The sequence below is a fragment of the Callorhinus ursinus genome, unplaced genomic scaffold (genome assembly GCF_003265705.2).
Source record: "Callorhinus ursinus isolate GAN/ISIS: 27379988/994484 unplaced genomic scaffold, GSC_fseal_2.0 scaffold11, whole genome shotgun sequence".
NCBI lineage: Eukaryota > Metazoa > Chordata > Mammalia > Carnivora > Otariidae > Callorhinus > Callorhinus ursinus.
The window spans coordinates 35,634,780-35,648,086 of record NW_027397073.1 but is presented as its reverse complement, the minus strand read 5'-3'; the positions used below and the strand labels follow the sequence as shown (position 1 = coordinate 35,648,086).

At 39.6% G+C, this 13,307-nt stretch overlaps 1 protein-coding gene across 3 annotated transcripts in view; it reads right to left on the bottom strand.

Moving 5' to 3' along the window:
- Nucleotides 1-13,307, bottom strand: part of TPGS2 (tubulin polyglutamylase complex subunit 2) — a 59,103-nt gene that overhangs the window by 40,771 nt on the left and 5,025 nt on the right. For all 3 annotated transcript variants that reach the window (XM_025886683.2, XM_025886684.2, XM_073898303.1), the window contains exon 2: nt 9,588-9,667. In XM_025886683.2, coding sequence (XP_025742468.1) covers nt 9,588-9,667 — 80 coding nt within the window. The remainder of the gene's footprint in view (nt 1-9,587; nt 9,668-13,307) is intronic.

Here is a 13,307-nt window from a genome sequence, read left to right as displayed (position 1 = left end):
GTCAGGGAGCCCTGCCAAGCCTGCTCCTGTGGAAACATGCTCTTTAGTAACCACCAGGATAAATAAGTGGAGTAAAGGAGTTTCAGACAGGCTCAAAGCTTCTGCCCTCCACTGCTTAAATGACAAAAGTAGGTACCAACAAATAACACATAAAGTTATCTCTATCTTGAATGAAAAACTTACTGCATTTCTAGATATGTCTCCTCAGGCAAGGGGAACAAAAGCAAAAAATAAACTATCGAGACTATGCCAACATAAAAATTTTTGTACAGCAAAGGAAACCGTCAACAAAACGAAAGGCAACCTACTGAATGGGAAAACATATTCACAAATGGTATATCAAATAAGGGGTTAATATCTAAAATGTATAAAGTACTTACACAACTCAACACCAAAAACTCCCAAATAATCCAATTAAAACATGGGCAAAGAACCTGAGTAGACATTTTTCCGAAGAAGACACAGATGGCCAAGAGACACATGAAAAGATGCTCAACATCACTTATCATCAGAGGAATGCAAATCAAAACCATGATGAGATATCACCTGCACACCTGTCAGAATGGCTAGAATCAAAAAGACAAGAAACAAGTATTGGTGAGGATGTGAAGAAAAAGGAAACCTCGGTGCACTATAGGTAGGAATGTAAATTGGTGCAGGCACTGTGGAAAACAGTATGGAGATTTCTCAAAAAATTAAAAATAGAACTACCTTATGATCCAGTAATTCCAGAACTGGGTATCCTCCCCCCCCCCACAAAATGAAAACACTATTTTAAAAAGATACAGGTATACCTATATTTGTTGCAGCATTATTTACAACAGCCAAAATATGGAAGCCAGGATGAATAAAGAAAATATAGTATATATGTACAATGGAATACTACCCAGCCATAAAAAAGAATATAAAGAGGATGCAGTCTTGCCATTTGTGAAAACATGCATGGACCTAGATGGTATTATGCTAAGTGAAGTAAGTCAGACAGAGAAAGATAAATACATCTTTGCACTTAAATGGGGAATCTAAAAAACAATACAAACAAGCAAAGAAAAAGTAGAAACAGACCCTTTGCATTTATGCAAAGATCAAACTGATGATTGCTGGGGGGGCAGAGGATGGGCAAAAGTGGTTAAGGGGAAGGGGAGATACAGGCTTCCAGTATGGAGTGAATAAGTCACAGGGATAAAAGGCACAGCGTAGGGAATACCATCAACAGTACTGTAATAGCCCTGTATGGTGACAGATGGGAGCTACATGTGTGGTGAGCATAGCATAATGTATAAACATGTCAAACCACTATGTTCTACACCTGAAACTAATGTGCACTGTGTGTCAACTATGCTTCAGTAAAACACAAAATAATAAAGAAAAATTACAAAAACCTTTTCTTAAGGGTTATAAATCCCTTTCAAAATTGGAAGAAATAGCTCTGCAGAAAAAGGTACATATTAGTAAATTTGACATACATTTCAGGAAGTCCACGAACCACTTCCCATTTACGGATTCTTCGGGGGTCCCTACACCACACTACTCACTGGTCACCCTCCATCCACCCACACAACTATAAGTATACTAACCGTGATTGCCTCTATGTGGTGAAGTCCTAGAGGACTTTTCATTTTTTAATTCTTTTTGTGTTTTCCACATTTTCTGTAGTGACCATGTTTTGTCCAGAATAATCTGAAGTGTTAGATAAAAACTGAGTCTTAACACAAAAGTACACACCCCAAACTCCTTCTATTGTCTTTGTCCATACACTAGCTTTTTAGTATCCCACAGGTCTCCAAAAAGCTCAACCAAGGAACCACACAAGCAAATTTCTATTACTGATCCTAATACTGTTTGTACTTTAATAGGATATCTCAAATAAAGGACTCAATGGAAAATTTCAAATCAATTTATCTTATTATTCTGGGTGCTTTCACAGAAATTCCCCTAACTGAGTATGTCTGAAGAAAATGTTCCATTGATGGTCTCAGTTAGCTAAAAATCTCTCTCTCTCACACTTACCCTTTACTTCTTTCAGATCTCCAGTGGCGATTTAGCCAGCTCTATAACTACTTTCCCCTAAATGTCAGTCTAAACTGAAGAGAATCTGATAAAGATGCATTGTCCAGGAGGCAGATTAGATCTGAATGAGATCAGAGACAAACTCTAGCCCTAAAAAGCAGCCATGCTCCAAGTGAATAAACTACAGTATAAGTTCAACTAGGACAAATGAATAAAGTCATCTTTGAGAGTCCTGGGGGAATATCTGTTGTAAGACACAAGGAATATGCCTCAGAAATTACTTCATTAAATAAGTGACATAATTTGACATAAACTTAATGGTGTTCCACCCAGGACAAGGCATTCCTACCCTCTCATCCTCCCATCCAGGTCTATGAACTCAGGTTTCCAAGCCAGGAATCTCCTCCTCTTAGGCAGACAGGAAAATACCAAGATCTCCCTTTCACAAAAATACCCTGAAGCAGTTCTCTCTAAAGGGCTGACTTAAGCTTTCTAAGGATCAGAGGGCTGTAACAATGTCAACAAGGCCAGGTTGGCGCAGCTGCTCAGGAAGCAGGCTCTGTCCAATCAGCCAGTAAGAATGCAAAAGATATACACTGTTCTAGAATTCTCTTTTCTATTATGAACTGTGAGTGGAAATGGGGGTGGGAGCTAAGTGAGCCCCTAAGAAGTCGGAGTGCTGGCTGAGCTGAGGTCCAGGAGAGAAACCTTAACTACCAAATACTGAGCTGCCAGGTAAGGTCCTGCTGGCTCAGCCCAGGGAGGGTGAGCCCTGATGGCAGGGACTGAACATGCACACATACTCTGGGATACTTGGCTGACCAGGGCATGGCTGCCACAGTGCTGCCCTCCATTATGAGGGCAGTCTGGCAGAGCAGACATGGCACATGCTTAGAGGCAGGTAACTCTGAGTTCGAATTTAGGCTCCGCCGCTTGGTAGCTATGTGAACCAGGACAAATTATTTTACTTCCCTGGGGCTCAGTTTCTTCATCTATAACATGGAAATATCAATACCTACCTAGTAGGGTTATTACGAAGATTAACGAAAATAAAATTGAATGACATGTGTTAATAGGCACTCATTAAAAGGCAGGGTAATTTTTTGCCCCCTAGTCAAATCCATCTGCTACTCCTCAGACACAGTGACTTTTCCAAAGCAGAAATCTGACCTTCATAGTTCCCTACTTAAAACATTTCAATGGCTCTGCTTTGCTCTCATAATAAAAAGCAAACTCCTCCTTTGAGTGGAAAGGAGAGACCAAAGTGATAGTATGAAGGTAAGAAACACAAAAGGAGTAAAAATGGATTTTGCTATAAAAAAATCAGTCAAAGAACTCACAAAAAGGATATAAAATAACATATACCAAAAATGTGGGGAAGAGAGGAGAAAAGAATGGGTTCAAACTTAAACGATCATGTTATATGCAAACCTAATGGCATATAAAAATTTATATACATATTTTATATAAAATTTTATATTAAAAATTATATAAAAACAACACTGATAAATATGCAAAGATAAAGACAAAGAAATCCAAATATATCATTAAAGAAAATCAGCAAAACATCAAAGAAAGACAAGAGAGGATCAGAGAAAATCTTCAGAAACAAACACAATAATAAAATAGCAATAAATATATATCTATCAATAATTACTTTGAATGTAAATGTACTAAATGCTCCCATGAAAAGATAAAGCGTGACATATTAGATAAAAAACCAAGACCCATCTATATGCTGTCTATAAGAGACACATTTTATTGTTTTTTAAGATTTTATTTATTTTTGGGAGAGAGCGGGCGCGTGCACATTCACAGTGGGGAGGGGCAGAGGGAGAAGCAGACTCCCTGCTGAGCAGGGAGCCTGACTGCAGGGCTCGACCCCAGGACCCTGGGATGATAACCTGAGCCAAAGGCAGACACTTAACCAACTGAGCCATCTAGGGCTCGATGCCAGGACCCTGGGATCATAACCTGAGCCAAAGGCAGGCCCTTAAACCAACTGAGCCATCTAGGGCTCGACCCCAGGACCCTGGGATCATAACCTGAGCCAAAGGCAGACACTTAACCAACTGAGCCATCTAGGCGCCCCATACAAGAGACTCATTTTGACCTAAAGACACCTGCAGATTGAGAGTGAGGGGATGGAGAAACATCTATCATAGAAATGGATGTCAAAAAAAGCAGGAATAGCAATACTTATATTGAACAAAATTTATTTTTTATTTTTTTTAAAAGATTTTATTTATTTATTTGACAGAGACACAACGAGAGAGGGAACACAAGCAGGGGGAGTATGAGAGGGAGAAGCAGGCTTCCCGATGAGCAGGGAGCCCGATGTGGGGCTCGATCCCAGGACCCTGGGATCATGACCCAAGCCAAAGGCAGACGCCTAATGACTGAGCCACCCAGGCGCCCTGGACAAAACTGACTTTAAAACAAAGACTGTAACAAGAGACAAAGAATGATATTATACAACAATGAAGGTGACATTCCAACAAGATATAACAATTATAAATATTTATGCACCCAATATAGGAACACTCAAACACATAAAACATTAACAAACATAAAGGAACCAAATGATAATAATATAATAATAGTAGGGAACTTTAACATCTTACTTACATCAATGGACAGATCATCTAAACAGAAAATCAACGAGGAAACACTGGCTTTGAATGACACACTGGAACAGATGGATTTAACAGATATATTCAGAACATTCCATTCTAAAACAGCAGAATACACATTCTTTTCAAGTGCACACAGAACATTCTCCAGAACAGATCACATATTAGCCCCCAAAATAAACCTCAGCAAATTCAAGAAGATCAAAATCAGGGGCGCCTGGGGGGCCCAGTCAGTTAAGTGTCTACCTTCGGCTTAGGTCATGATCTCAGGGTCCAAGATTGAGCCCTGCGTGGTGGGCTTCCTGCTCAGCAGGGAGTCTGCTTCTCCCTCTCCTCTGCCCCTCCCCACCCCTGCTTGTGCTCACTTTCTTTCTCTTTCCTCTCTCAAATAAATAAAATCTTAAAAAAAAAAGATCGAAATCATACCGTGCATATCTTCTGACCACAATGCTATGAAACTAGAAGTCAACCACAAGAAAAAATCTGGAAGGACCACACACACATGGAGGTTAAATAACATGCTATTAAACAATGAATGAGTCAACCAGGAAATCAAACAAGAAATAAAAAAGTACATGGAAACAAATGAAAATGAAAATACGATGGTCCAAAACCTCTGGGATACAGCAAAAGTGGTTCTAAGAGGAAGTTTATAGCCAAACAGGACTACCTCAAGAAGCAAGAAAAATCTCAAATAAACAACCTAACCTTACACCTAAAGGGGCTAGGAAAAGAACAACAAACAAAGCCTAAAAGCAGCAGAGGGAAGGAAATAATAAAGCCTAGAGCAGAAATAAATGACATAGACACTAAAAAAATAAAGCAGATCAATAAAACCAGGAGCTGATTCTTTGAAAAAAAAATCAATAAAATGACAAGCCTCTGGCCAGACTTATCAGGTAAAAAAGGAAAAGAACTCAAATAAAAAATGAGAGAGAAGAAATAACAACACTACAGAAATACAAACAATCATAAGAGAATATTATAAAAAACTATATGCCAACAAATTGGACAACCTAGAAGAAATGGATACATTCCTAAAACATATAAACTCCTAAAACTGAAACAGGAAAAAATAGAAAATCTGAACAGACCAATAACGAGCAAAGAAATTGAATGCTAAAAACACTCCCAAAAATCAGAAGTCCAGGACCAGAGGGTTTTACAGGTGAATTCTACCAAACATTCAAAGAGTTAATGCTTATTCTTCTCAAACAATAGAAAAAGAAGGAAAACTTCCAAATTCATTCCTTAAGGCCAGCAGTACCCTGATACCAAAACCAGATAAAGACATCACTAAAAAACAGACATACAGGCCAATATCCCTGATGAACATAGACGCAAAAATCCTCAACAAAATACTAGCAAATCCAACAATGCATTAAAAAAATCCCACGATCAAGTGGGATTTATTCCTGGGCTAAAAGGGTGGTTTAATATTCTCCAGTCAATGTGATACATCACATTAATAAGAGAAAGGATAAGAACCATATGATTATTTCAATAGATGCAGATAAAGCATCTGACAAAGTACAACAACATCCATTCATGATAAAAATCCTCAACAAAGTAGGTTTAGAGAGTACATACCTCCACATAATAAAGGCTATATATGAAAAACTCACAGCTAACATGATCCTTAATGGGGAAAAACAGAGCTTTCCCCTAAAGTCAGGAACAAGACAAGGATGTCCACTCTCACCACTTTTATTCAAAACAGTACTGAAAGTCCTAGCCTCAGCAATCAGATAGCAAAAGGAAACAAAAGGCATCCAAATCGCTAAGGAAAAAGTCAAACTTTCACTATATGCAGATAACAGGATACTTCATATAAAAAACCTAAAACTCCCCCAAAAACTTCTAGAACTGATAAATGAAATCAGTAATGTCACAGAATACAAAATCAATGTAGAGAATTCTGCTCCATTTCTAAACACCAATAATGAAGCAGTAGAAAGAGAAATTAAGAAAACAATCCTGTTTCCAACTGCACCAAAAATAATAAGATACTGAGGAATAAACCTAGCCAATAAGGTGAAAAACCAGTACTCTGAAAACTATAACACTGGTGAAAGAGGGGTGCCTGGGTGGCTTGGTCGGTTGAGCATCCGACTCTTGATTTCAGCCCCAGTCATGATCTCAGGGTCTTGGGATTAAGCCCCGAGTAGGACTCTGTGCCCAGCAGGGAGTTGGCTTGAGGATTCTCCCTCTCCCGCTGCCCCTTCCCCTGCTAACAGGCTCTCACTCTCTCTCTCTCTCTCTCTTTAAAAACAAAAACAAAAACACTGATGAAAGAAATTGAAGACAACCAAAAAAATGGAAAAACATTCCATGCTCATGGGTTGGAGGAACAAATATTGTTAAAAATATCCATACTACCCAAAGCAATCTACACATTTAATGCAATCCTGATCAAAATACCAACAGCATTTTTTACAGAACTGGAACAATTTGTACAGTACCACAAAAGACCCCAAATAACCAAAGCAGTTTTGAAAAAGAAAAGCAAAGCTGTAGGCATCACAATTCTGGACTTTAAGCTGTAGTAATCAAAAACAATATGGTACTGGCACATAAAAAGACACAGAGATCAATAGAACAGGATAGAAAACCCAGAAATAAACCCACAACTATAAGGTCAATCTTTGACAAAGCAGGAAATAACATCCAATGTGAAAAAGATAGTCTCTTCAACAAATGGTGTTGGGAAAACTGGACAGTGACATGCAAAAGAAAAAAAACTGGACCACTTTCTTACACCATACACAAAAATAAATTCAAAATGGACTAAGGACCTAAATGTGAGACCTGAAGCTATAAAAATCCTAGAAAAGAACACAGGCAGTAACTTCTTTGACATCAGCCAAATCAACTTTCTTCTAGATATGTCTCCTGAGGCAAGGGAAATAAAAGCAAAAATAAACTTTTGGGACTACATAAAAATAAAAAACTTCTGCACAGCAAAGGAAACAACAAAACTAAAACACAACCTACAGAATGGGAGAAAGTATTTGCAAATGACATATCTGATAAAGGGTTAGTATCCCAAATATAGAAAGCATTTATCAAACTCAACACCCCAAAATCAAATAATACAATTATAAAATGGGCAGAAGACATTTTTCCAAAGAAAACATACAGGTGGCCAACAGACACCTGAAAAGATGCTCATCATCACTTATCATCAGGGAAATGCAAATCAAAACTACAATGAGATATCCTCCCACCTGTCAGAATGGCTAAAATCAGCAACACAGAAACAACAAGTGGTGTTGTTTGGCGAGGATATGGAGAAAAAGGAACCCCCTTGCACTGTTGGTGGGAATGTAAACCAGTGCAGCCATTGTGGAAAACAGTACAGAGGTTCCTCAAAAAGATAAAAACAGAACTAGCCTACAATCCAGCAATCGCACTATTGGGTACCTACACAAAGAATATAAAAACAGTGATTCAAAGGGATACATGCACCCCCTCATTTATATAACAGCATCATTTACAATAGCCAAGATACGGAAGCAGCCCAAGTTTCCAGCTATAGATGAATGGATAAACAAGATGTGGCATATATATATTTATACAATGGACTATTACTCAGCCATAAAAAAGAATGAAATCTTCCCATTTCCAAGGACATTGATGGAGTTAGAGTATATTGTGCTAAGTGAAGTAAGTCAGAGAAAGACAAATACCAAATGATTTCATTCATATGTGGAATTTAAGAAACAAAACAAATGAAGAAAAGATAGAGACAAATCAAGAAACAGACCCTTAATTATAGAGAAAAAACTGATGGTTACCAGAGGGGAAGAGGGGAGGGGTGGGTTAAATAGGTGATGGGGATTAAGGAGTGCACTTGTGATGAGCACAGGGTAATGTATGAAAGTGTTAAATTACTATAATGTACACTTGAAACTAATATAATACTGTATGTTAACTAATTGGAATTAAACTAAAAGCTTAGGGGCACCTGGGTGGCTCAGTCAGTTAAGCGTCCAACTCTTGATCTCCGCTCAAGTCATGAACTCAGGGTTGTGAGATCAAGCCCCACATACTTAAGATTCTCTCTCCCTCTGCCTCCCCTCCTCCAAAAAAAAAAAAAAAAAAAAAAAAGAGCAAACCCCTGACCATCTAAGAAGCCTACATGTACTGGTCCTTGCCAACCTCTCTCTCTTGCTCTCTTGTGCACCAGCCACAGGAACCTGCTTTATGCTCTTGGAAAATTTAATCTTTCCCATTTCAAAGCCTTCACACAGGTTGAAAGCCCCTTCTTCCCAGATCCCAACTATCTGGTTAACAAGCTCTCCTAACTTCTTTGGGAAAAACCTTTCTTAACCTCCAGACTAGGTCAAGCCTCCTGACAATGCTCCATTTGCCTCTGTCTCACAGTGCGAAATCTGCTTGGTAATCACACTCATAAAGATCTACACTATGTCTTAGACAGTAACATTAAGAGGTAAGGAACTGTTTTTTGATTACCACTGAATCCCCAGGAAGCAACACCAAGCATGATGCCTAGTTCCATTTTAGGAGCTTATAACTTGTACTGAATAAATAGAATTTCAGAGGAGGGTTGGGGAAGCAGTAGCTATTAATCTGGTTAGTACTTCTCTGTAACACTTAACCACATTCTGTCCAGGTGCTTATTAATATTTAATTTTTCCTTCCTTGCTGGATTTTTAGCTCTGTTGTATACAACTTTGAATGTTCCACTGCCTCCAAATGATAGTGGAGCTCAGAGGAGATTCTCCAGGCTGGGGAAATGGTATGGAATTGCAGGGAAGTTAAGTGGCCAGAATAGAAAGAGAAGGAAGGGTGAACTCCACCCAGAAGGCAGCTGTGGCCTGAGGTAAGGACATGTTTCCTGCCCTAATTTTTCCTTCTTAGGGCCATTGGAGTTGACCTCTCTTTGTGGGGATGTGAGGATTCAAAAGGGGCAACACTTACTTGTTCCCATGAAGAAATCATATGACGTTCAGCAGGTGGTTTCTCTATGATAGTCACCTCTGTCACACCTGGGGAAGATTCTGGAAGAGGAAAAGAGAGTCTGTAGAGTTGCAGTGGGCCTGCTCTCACATATTTCAATACTAGAGGCTGTCTGTTGATGAGTACCTAGGAATATCAGATTCCTCTGAGCAGCATTTATTACCCATATGGTGATAAAAACAGGAAGAACTGGTCAGTCCTTCAAAGGCACTCAGTCCCACAACCTAGGACCATGCAATCAACCTGGTAGAAAGGACATCATCAGAACACCCACTACACAGTCACTGCTCAGTACTTCAGTTGTTAAACAAAAATTAGAGATTCTACATTCCTAGTGATTTCATACCTCAACTTCTCACTTACGACATGGTCAAAAGGAATAAAGAATAGCACCCCAATAAACTTTTACAAGATATAAAACTTGTTTGCTAGTTTTTCTTCTAAATAAAACCCATCTGTACTCTATGAGATCCCAGATTGAGTAGTTTAGGCTAACACTATGAAAAATGGATTCCATCCAGAAATATACTGAAAACAAAATAAATCATATCTCTAAGTCTTGAAAGCAGGAAAAGGTCTCCAAATAATCTCTTTGTGGGGCTGCGTTCTAGCATTCTTTCTGAAGTAAAAAAGAAGCCACCTGACTTGGAATTCAACAGACTTTAATACCTCCTCCTACATTCTCTACTTGTCTGTTTACCCACACTCAGGACCTTGAAATCCTTAATCTAAGACACAAAATCTGCTATGGGTTGAAGTGTGTCCCTCACAAAAAATATATGTTGAAGTCCTTACTGCCAGTTCCTTAGAATAGGACTTGATTTGGAAATAAGGTCAGTGAATATGTAATTAGCTAAGATGAGGTCACAGTGGAGTAGGGCAGACCCCAAATCCAATATGACTGGTATCCTTATAAAAAGAATGCTTTGTGGAGTGATAGAGGGAAGAGGGTCACACGAAGATGGAGAAATGGAGTGGTATATCTGTAATACAAGGAACGTTAAAGATTGCTGGCAAACCACCAGAAGTTAGAAAAGAGGCAAGGCAGGTTCTTCCCTTCCAGGTTTCAGAATGAGAGTGACACTGCCAAGCCTTTGGTTTCAGGCTTTCGGCCTCTGGGACTGTGAGAACCAATCTGTTGTTCTAAGCCACCTGGTTTGTGGTACATTCTATGGCAGCTCTAGCGAACTAACACAAAGTCTATCTGCTTTTCTCTTTGTGATATTGCATAGATTATTCCCATTGTCACCACTGTTTTAGGCCATGGTCACTGCAAGTGTAGATGCAACTGAAGCCACAAACTCTCTGTGCTCTGATCCAACCTCAGCATACCAGCAGAGGACTTTCTTCATACCTAGGCTTGTTTCCTATCTGATCTACTGCTTGTTTCCTATCTGATCTTGTAGTCTGGAGGATAAGACCCTTCTCTGTCTGGTCTTAACTTCTTCCCCCCTGTAGTCCAAACCCTCTGTTCCAGGTGTGTCAGTTTCCTCATTGTCTCCACCCCTGTGCCGCCAGCCCCAAAACTAAATCTGTACTTATCTTTGATAATGCTGTATCCCTTTCCCATTATACACACCCAAATGTGTCCACCTACCCAAGTCCTACCCACACTTCAAGGCTAAGCTGAAGCTCCACGTCCTCCATGAAACCATTTCAGATGACTCTAGTTCACCATGATCTCTGCTTTTCCCAATATCTGAACCCATCACATGCAGTGTTGGGCCCACATAGGTTCATACTTTTTTTTTTTAAAGATTTTATTTATTTGAGAGAGAGAGAGAGAGTGTGCAAGTGCACAAGCAGGGGGAGGGGCAGAGGGAGAAGCAGGGATGTGGGGCTCCATCCCAGGACCGTGGGATCATGACCTGAGCCTAAGGCAGATGCTTAACCCAACTGAGCCACCCAGGTTCCTCTCCCCACCCCTTTCTTAAAAAAGATTTTATTTATTTGAGAGGGAGGGAGGGGGAGGGTGGGGGGGAAAGAGAGAGAGAGAGAATGCACATTTGCTTATACTTAATTATATTCTATTTTGAACCATATTTTGGTTATTTACTACAAGTAAATACTGTAAACAGGGAATGTATTGAAAAGAATTTTTTAAAATCTCTAAGGATAAGGCAGAGACTTCTAATCTAGTTTAATGTATAAAATGGCTCCTGGACCCAACCCCTCCAACATTTTTGTGGGGAGGTTTCCTCATACCAACAAGCAATTCTCGGATATCCTGGTGTCCCACAAGGAGACAGCATCAGATACCACAGGTTATGGGCTCAGTCTGGAAGACTGCCACCCTCCCCACTTCAGACACGAGATACGAGTCCAGGTTTTCACCTGTGCTTCCCGACCGACCTGCTACAGATTGGGGGTTCTCAAGACCCCCTCTCCTTGTACTTCAGACACCAGTCAAGGCCCAGCTGTCACCTGTACTTCTGACTGACTGGTTATAAATCAGGAGGTTCCTAAGACCCCCTCCTCAGGTTCCACTAATTTGCCAGGGTGGCTCACAGAATTCAGAGAAACATTTTACTTACTAGATTACTGGCTTATAAAAGAATATAACCTAGGAACAACGAGATGGAAGAGATGCTTAGGACAAGGTATGTGGGAAGGGGTGTGGAGCTTCCATGCCCTCTCTAGGCAGGCTATTCTCCCCACATCTCCATGTGTTCACCAACCTGGAAGTTTCTGGGTTTCTACGGAGGCTTCATTACATAGGCACAGTTGATTAAATCATTAGTCGTTGAGGACTGATTCACCCTTCAGACCCTCTTCCTTTCCTAAAGGTCAGGGAATGGGACTAAAAGTACCAACTCTCTAATCACATGGTTGGATCCACTGGCAACCAGTCCTCATCCTTAAGTGCTTTCCAAACGTCACCTCACTAACTTAATGAAAGATCTTTACCACTCTCAACACTTGGGAAATTCCAAGGGTTTTGGGAGCTGTAAGCCAGGAACTGTGGACTAAGAAAAAATACACAGTTGACCCTTGAACAACATGGGTTTGAACTGCATGGGTCCACTTGAACACCTATTTTTTTCAATAAATACAGTACTGTGAATGTATTTTTTTTCTTATGATTTTAATCACATTTTTTCTCTATTTTATTATGAGAATACAGAATACATACAACATACAAAATAATGTGTTAATCAACTGTTATCGGTAAGATTTCTGGTCGACTGTAGGCTATTAGTTAAGTTTCGGGGCAGTTAAAAGTTTAATATACAGATTCTCTACTGCACTGTTTTGCGGGGGGCTGTCAACAGCCCTAATCCTGCTTTGTTCTAGGATCAGCTGTCATCTGAGTGAGCTGATTTCTTATAAATCAGAATATCACAATGTGGTTCACTGATTCTGTAATCATGTTAGTGTCCTTTTTATGCATCATAATGTTTCCTCCAGGTTATCACAAAGTTCAGATCCTGAGATGCAGCAACAGAATTCAATATAGGAGGCTAAGAATTCTGGACTCCACATATTCTACCCTTGCTTTAAGCATTCACTAGTTGTGTGACCTTAGATGAGTCTTCACGTTCCTTAGCATTCAGAGAGACAATATTTATAATAATATTCACCTTGATAAGGGAAGCAGAAGTAGTAAAGGTAAAGGTGCTCTGGAAAAGCAAAAAGTACCATATACACATTTTTTTTTTCTGCCTTCTTTTCAATGTCCTT